The sequence below is a fragment of the Chrysochloris asiatica genome, unplaced genomic scaffold (genome assembly GCF_000296735.1).
Source record: "Chrysochloris asiatica unplaced genomic scaffold, ChrAsi1.0 scaffold00203, whole genome shotgun sequence".
NCBI classification, from domain to species: domain Eukaryota; kingdom Metazoa; phylum Chordata; class Mammalia; order Afrosoricida; family Chrysochloridae; genus Chrysochloris; species Chrysochloris asiatica.
In genome coordinates this window covers 3,695,762-3,703,967 of record NW_006408721.1, presented here as the reverse complement: position 1 = coordinate 3,703,967, position 8,206 = coordinate 3,695,762, and the positions used below count along the sequence as shown (strand labels likewise).

The 8,206-nt window shown below is 41.9% G+C and overlaps 1 protein-coding gene across 1 annotated transcript in view; it reads left to right on the top strand.

The window, feature by feature from the left end:
• The window catches only part of RGSL1 (regulator of G-protein signaling like 1), a 98,794-nt gene that overhangs the window by 86,803 nt on the left and 3,785 nt on the right, over positions 1 to 8,206 (top strand). Inside the window, exons 16-18 of the mRNA XM_006872559.1 lie at positions 4,276 to 4,414; positions 4,650 to 4,774; positions 6,861 to 6,970. Coding sequence (XP_006872621.1) covers positions 4,276 to 4,414; positions 4,650 to 4,774; positions 6,861 to 6,970 — 374 coding nt within the window. The remainder of the gene's footprint in view (positions 1 to 4,275; positions 4,415 to 4,649; positions 4,775 to 6,860; positions 6,971 to 8,206) is intronic.

Sequence of the window (8,206 nt, the reverse complement as noted above, 5' to 3'; positions counted from 1 at the left end):
ATATATAAGAAGGGAGAGGGGAATGAAAGAACAAAGCAGATGGGAGAACAATTAGGCAGGTTTGCATGGGCTAATTGGACAAAGGTAAAGAATGATGTATGCACAACCTTGGAACAACAGGGCTCTGGGATACAGGAATTGAGACATGGTTGGAATGGGGAAAAGGGGGTAAATAATGTTAAGATGCTGTCTTTTGAAAGTTGGTTCTCCTTGCATTATATTATAAAATAGACACTGGAGGGGGAGAGATAGGAATAGCCAGAAATATCACCATAGAAAGCTTGTAAGTCCATCTTCTGCTTATAACTGATTCGAACACCTAAAATGGGGCTACAACATGCCCAGTGAAGGAGGCTTCCTGTGGAGTCTCTGCATTACATAAGATTATAGGTGGAATCCTGAACAACATCCAGAATCTTCAGAGATGGGAAATTTCCACTTGAAAGGATGGGTGGACCGCCTGGAAAGGCTAAAAGAACAGAAGATACTTCTTGAAAGAAAGACCTACAGAAAAATTACAAAACAATATAGGCAGACCAGCTGATTACTATAAGAACAAGCAAGTTGCTTGCCCAGGAGACATCAGGGCAAGTGGTCAGGTCCCCTCAGAGCAAACGCCCTTTCAAGACTAAGAAGACTCAATGGGAATATACACTCTAATTGGTGACGACATTCATCACCAATAAGGGTAAGCGAGGGATAAACAGCAATGAAGTTGCAAGCTAAGCCCTACAACATTCAATAGACTCCTGTGAGCCTGGGTGGAGATCTGGTTGGCCAGCAGTGTGGCAAGACCTGGGGCCTCTTGGACCCAGAGTCAGTGACATAGCCACAGAGGACTAGAATGGAGAGAGAAGCATCCAGCTGATAAGAAGAGAGGGCATATGCACAAGAACACCCACACTTGCAGATAATACTCACTTGACCTGGCTACAATGACTGAATGATCAGAGCTCAACTAGAAGAAGAAAGAAGATGAATAAAAGAGTAGTCTGATACAATTTGATGAATTTGACCTAAACTTATAGATGTAGTAGCTCAAAAGAGGGAACAAATCTTTTCAGCGAGGACTATTCCCACCGCCTCCATACACAGAGTAGACAGGGATGGGCAACTTGGACATTGGCTACCCAAAATGGGGGTTGCTACAAAGGCAAGAAGTGACTGGCTTACAAGCTTTCAAAAGGGAACCTAGATCCAGAGGGCCTGGAGGAAGGTAGAATCTCCAGTGAGTAGTATTCAATTTGTCTAGGTGGGGCTGATGCAATGAAATGCAGATGAGTCTCCTGTGACACAACAGTGAATAATTGTTAACAGGACTGATTGTGAGGGTTGGAAATGTAAAGGTAGACATTTTATAGCAAAGAGGGGAGTGATTAACTTTGCAGTCTAGGAGCGGAGGTCCCTGGGACCATTAACTGAGAAGAACGGAGAGTAGGACCCTACCCAGAGAAGCAGTGGTGCCTGAGATGGAGGCAGAGATGATGACGTGGAGAGATGGAGCAGCTGGGGACTTTAGACACAGAGAGGGAGAGGGGCTGTGTGCTGACAACTGGGGGGCAGGCTTGTAGGATATTCTCTTTGATTGATTGATGATGCATGGAGGGGATTGTAACCATGGCAATGAAATGATATACAATAGGATGAATGTAAAACTAATGGTCTCCCATGTAAACTGTCACATAATTCACAATAAAACATTAAAAAAAAAAAAAAAAAAAACAGTCACAGGGCTAAGAATATTCTAGTGGGAGGAAAAGGGAAATCATGTTTATTCCTCAGGAATATTGAAGTGCCCTTGAGTAAGCTGACATTCTTCTGGAACAATGTTATCAGTAATGTTTTATACTCTAGCATACTGTTTATTTATTTTTTAATCAAATCTGTTTCTTGTTTTGTATTTTCTGTCTGAAAATTGCAAAGATGTGTTCTTACAGGAAATAAGCAAAATAGGAAGCCCCAGCAAAAAATGAATTACCATCACTCTTTCCAGTCTCTTTCAAAGAATAGAATAGAATACACCCTAACCTATTTTATAAGGCCAGCATTGTCCTGATACCAATGCCAGGTAAAGACATTGCAAGATAACAATGAACCTACAGACCAATAAATACCCTTTATTAATTGTGGCACTGTGGGTTAATGTGCTGGACTGCAAGGTCAGATTGAAATACAAGGTCGGTGGTTCAGCTCACCAGCTGCTCCTTGGAAACTGTATACAGGGTCACTGTGAGTTGGAACAGACTCAACGCCACCTAACAACAACAACAATTAATATAAAACCAAAAAACTTACTTCCATCAAGTTGACTGCAATTCATATTAACCATAATAGGACATAGTAGAACTGCCGCAAAGGATTTTCAGTGCTGTAAATCTTTATAGAAGCATACTGCCACATCTTTCTCCCACAGATGGTTGCTGGATTTGAACCGGTGACCTTTCAATTAGCCAGCTGAATGCTTTAACAACTGTTCCATCAGGGCACTTTAATATAGTCTTAACAATATTCCTCATATAGATGCACAAGTCTCAACAAAATACTGGCAAAGGATTATAAACCATGACTAATTAGTATCTATCCCAGTAAAGCAATGGCAGTTGAATATATAAAAAAAACTATCAATGTAATGTTGTTGTTGTTAAGTGCTGTTAAGTTGATTCCAACTCATAGCAATCCTATATAGAGTTTCTGAAGAGCAACTGGTGAGTTTGAACTGCTGACCTTGTGGTTAGCTGTCCAGTGCGTATCCTACAGTGCCATACCAGAACTCTATGACTTGGCAATTCCGCTTTTAGTACTTTGTTGTTATTATTATACCATCAAGTCAGTTCTAACTCATTGCAGCCCTGTGTAGAGTTTCCAAGGAGCAGCTGGTGGATTTGAACTGCTGGCCTTGTGGTTAGCAGTCCAGGGCTTATCCTACAGTGGCCACGCCAGGACATATAATACCTTGCAAATAAGACCCAAGCAGATACTTGTACACAATGTTCACTGCAGCCTTATTCACAAAAAACAAAACATGAGAGAAATATAAATGTCCATCTACAGATGAATGGATACATAAAATGTGGTAATATACGTACAATGAAAATTATTCAGTTATAAAAAGGAAAGAAGTTCCAAAATATTCTATAACATGGTTGGAATTTGAAAACATTATGCTAAATAAAAGAAGAGACAGAAAAGGATAAATATTGTATAATGCCACTTACATGAAGTGTCTAGGCAAATTTATAAAGCTAGAAATAAATTAGAGCTAGGAGGAAAGGAGAATCCTAGTGTGGCACTATAGGGTAATCACTGGACTACTAACCACAAGATCAGTGATTCAAAACCACCAGCCACTCCTCAGAAACCCTATACAATGTCTTCATGAGTTGGAACCAACTCAACAGCATTTAACAGTAACAAAAACAGGAAGGAAAGGAGATTTGGGAGCTATTGTTCAATGGGCACAGAGATTCTGTCTGGTGTGATGCAAGTTTTGGAAGTAGTTGGTGGTGATGGTTGCACACCATGGCAAGTATAATTAATGCCACTGAATTGTATACTTTAAAATGGTTAACACGTCAAATACTACAATAAAAAAATTTAATTACTTGAGAGAAAAAAAATATGTACTTAAATTCATTTTATCTAAGGTAAACTTAGTTATTTAACTGTCAGTAAAAGGAGTTCTGGCAGCATAGTGGTTATGAATTGGGCTGCTCACCTCAGAGTCAGCAGTTTTAAACTACCAGCTGTTCTGTGGGAGAAAAGATGAGGCTTTTTGCTCCTGCAAAGGTTTACAGCCTCAGAAACTCTGTACAGGGTCGCTGTGAGTCAGAACCAACTCCACAGCACATAACCACCACCACCACCACCACCACCACCACCAAAAGTATATTTGTTCCAGAGGATAGCAGTAAATATAGAGGGGTCAGCACAGTAAAGAAAGAGTAAGATAACTTTTAGTGCTTCAAGTAGCCAGAGAAATGGTTACAGGGTCCAGAATGGGTGAGGAAAGAAGAAAAGAAGAATGGGATAAATGAGGGGTCTGTGTTTAAGAAATACACTTGAAGGAACACTGCATTATTATCTGACATTTGGTAGCTGCTCAATTATTATTTGCCAGTGGATGAATTCAGATTGAATGACTGAAGTTACAACCCAACCCATGACCAGTCTTCTCATTTTTCAGGCCAGGAAATAGGTCTGGGCCAGGTGTCCTATATAGCTTCTGCTTTCATCTTTTTCTGGTTTCATCATTTCCTACTTAATGTCTCTTTTTAGATTTAACACTCTGGTGAGTTCATCTCAAGTGCTACAGGCCAACCTAACATACAACGAGAATGACTTGATCCTGTTGAGATCCAAAATTAACATCATACTAAAGCTCTATCTGCAATCTGAGGTTCCTCCGAGACTCAGGGTAAGGGGGACTCCCACTCTGCTCTGGCCCTTTTACCAAGAAGCATTTCCCCTATAAGGAGACTAAAAGTGAATTATCAGACACTTTGTAAATACCATATCTTTTGTCTAGTAGCCCCATGAAACAATTCTCCTGCCTCCTGGAGAAGGGGTGGTCCTTAGTGTCCAGGGACCAAGAGAAGTTTGCTGCCTTCCCCAGAGCCTCTGCCAATGATGGGTTCTTACTCTGTGAGTAGGTAAATATCTCTGAACCCCAGAAGGAAGCCATCCTTGCTGCTATTTCGGAGGGGCAACTAGACCGGAGCATCTTCCACAGTGCTGTCATGTCTATCTTCCCCATCATTATATACTTCTGGAAAAGGTAACTGTCTTTCTTAACCCGAAGATCACAAGGTCAGGAAGATATGCTCAACTTTTTAGAGAATTTTCTGTCTGCCTCTAGATATCTGTTTTACAGTCTACAGTTTCTGGGAGGGTGTCATGTAGTTTTCAGTGCTGAATCTACCTTTCTTACTACATTGCTTGCTGACCTTCACACTCTCACCCTACACGGAATCAGAAGATGGAAGACAGAGCAAGACTGGGAGCCAGAATGCCTCGCTTCTCACTTTTCCTCTTCTTATGCTGGCTTGGAACACAGGTGTCATTTTCTCATAGGCCTAGATTCCTTGCCACATGGATGAGCATTGACTCCAGCTACTTGGGGAGAAATTCTACCAAGGCTAACATACCCATGCTTGTGTTTAAGGATCCTCACAGAGGAAGTAAGCCAGAAGTGGTTTTTTCTCTATGATGCCTCAAACCCAAACAACCAAACCCATTGCCCTGTAGTGGATTCTGACTCATAGTGATCCTGTAGGGCACAGTAGAACTACTCCATAGGGTTTCCAAGGCTGGGAATCATTTCAGAAGCACACTGCCACATCTAGATTCAAACCGGTTAGCTTTTGTTTAGCATCTGAGCACGGAACCACTTCACCTCCAAGCCTTCTCTGCAATGCCCAAAACCCCATAACTACCAATGAGGAGACACAGTTGCTAGAAAGTCCAATTTTCAACATGAACTAGAAATTCAGAAGTTTATATCAAGGCTAATGTGGCAAATTAAAATATGATAAGGAGAATTGTTGTTGTTAAATTATTAAGTGCAATTGCGTTGGTTCCAACCCATTGCGGCCCTGTATAGAGTTTCCAAGGAGCGACTGGTGAGCTTGAACCACTGGCCTTGTGTTTCAAATAGCTTTGCAGTCCAGCATATTAGCCCACAGTGCCACACCAGGACTTCATGATGAGGAATATGTGAAGGCCCAAAACAAAATGAAACAAAATATTTGCAGCCCAAATACAACCCTTACCCACTGATTCCTAACCTGTGCTGTCAAGGTTGGAGTTGAGGGAATGGGCTGAGGTTCTCTCAGCTGGTTTTTGTTGTTGTTGTTGTTGTTAAGTGCCGTCCAGTCAATTCCAACTCACAGTGACCCTGTATAGAGATTTTGAGGTGCAGCTGGTGGGTTTGAACCACCCTCCTTCAATTAGCAGTCCAGTGCTTAGCATATAGCACCACATCAGGACCCCTATTTACTCCTAAACTCCACCATGACTTCAATTCCTATCTTGTATGTGATGAATGATATGAAGTTATTGAAAATACCATGGCTTGGGTCAGGTACACCTTATTCCTCATGCTTACATCTTTGCTCTTCAACACTTTAAAAAGGTCTTGTGAAGCAGATTTGCCTAATGCAATATATCATTTGATTTCTTGACTGCTACTTCCATGAGTGTTGATAGTTGATCCAAGAAGAATGAAGTCCTTGACAACTTTGAGAGTAGGAATAACTAGGGATTGGGGGGATAAGGGAAGAAGAAATGGAGAGTGTTCTTGAGGGCTTTGGGGGATCAACAGTCCTCAGGTTACAATGAGTCCATGTGAGGAACTAGAGTCACTCACTAAGAATGAGGTAAGGGGATCAAAACTCTAACTGAGGGACAGGATGGAAATCATGGATCAAGATCAAGATCAAAACTCTAACTGAGGGACAGGATGGAAACCGTGGATCAAGACCTGAGAGGAGTCCAGTAAACTGCTCCATTACACCAGGTTAGATAAGAATACCATAGCCTGATGTTCACACGAGCACTCTTAGGATCAACTGCATCCAGCCACAGATACAGCAGACTCTTTACAGACTCTGTTCACTGGTGGAGAAGGAAGTCCTAACTGTCCAGACCAGGGCCTCACTGGAGCCAAGTCTGGACAAAGAGGAGGCCTCCAAGGAAGGGCCTTTAACAGGCAGCACTCCAAGGCCAGGATCCTCTGCCCTTCTCTGTTCTACTCCCTAACTCTCCATGAGGCCTGGTTCTAACCTCGCTTTCCTTGTGTCCAGTACTCCAGTCCCTCTCAGCCTGTGGTTTTCTCCCTTTGATTAGAACCATTCTTCTCACAGGTTTTGTTCTTGGAAGGCAACCCGATCTTACTTACAGTCCAGGGGAAAGAAGGTCAAGGATAAACGAACTCCTCCTAAAACCGTATTCAAGTACCCTCCTTGGAGTGGAGGTAAGCCCCACCAAGACTCAGTTTCATTGTCCTGAGAATGAGGCTTGAGAAGACAGAGTGAGAATCCAGGGGCTCTGCTGTAGGACATCACAGAAGCTGTTTGTTAGAGGGGTAGGTAGGGACACTGTTATCTGTGACTAGCAGTGCTAGCAAGAGAACACCCCACCCATGTACCACTCCCCAGTAGTAACTGCCAGGATGCTTCTGAGTGTGCCTGTCATCGCCTATATTGTGGGTAGACACAAGTGCCCATGTACTTCACTGTTGCTTACTAAGTCCTCTGCTCCAACTATCTCCAAACCTCTTTTTGAACACCATTTACTTCATAGTGTTAAGTGAGGAAACAAAAACATTGAATGTTAATTAAGATTTTAATGTGTAAATATGCATACAACAAGCCCTAGTAGCAAAACATTAAGCATTTGACTGCTAATCAAATGGTTAGTGGTTCCAATCCACACAGCAGTTCTGCTCCTATAAAGATTATAACAAAATCACTGTGGTTGACTCAATTCCAACTCATAGCAACCCTAGGACAAAGTAGAAAGGTCTCATAAGTTCCCAAGGCTTTAAACCTTCACGACAGCAGAATGCTGAACCTTTCTCCTATGGAGCAGCTGGTGAGTTCAAACTATAGACCTCTTGGTTCACAGTTGGGCACTTTAACTACTGTCCCACTAGTGTGTCACCCATAAACATGAGAGCCTAGGAAGCCTATGGGGTCTTTCTATTCTGTCACAAAGTTGACTCAATGGCATCGACAACAATAAAAACACATATACAAGGGTAAGTGAAAAAATATTGCTCCTGGGATTCCAGTTCATACATGCATGAGTTAATTCCAAACAAAGCCTGTTTATACATGTCTCAGTGATATGTGAAGGTCTACAGACAAGTTCTCGCAACACTGCACTGGTCTCATTAGGGTGTCTTCAAAAAAGAGTCCAATCAAGTAATGGCTTTCAAGCTGATCTGCTGGGTCAGTTCAAGGCAGAGAAGTCAGTTCAGAAAGTTCTGGTGACTGTGGTTTTGGGATTTCAAAGGGGTCATCTGGATGGATTTACTCAAAAGACACAGAACAATCACAGGGACTTCTTAGGAAGAAGTTTTGAGAAAACTGAAAGCTGCATTGGTGAGGATAAGACCAGGAAAATTGTGCCAAGCAATTCTTTTCCATCATGACAAGGTATCAACTTAGTCTTTAAGGGAGTGTCCTATGAGAATTTCATTAGGAAA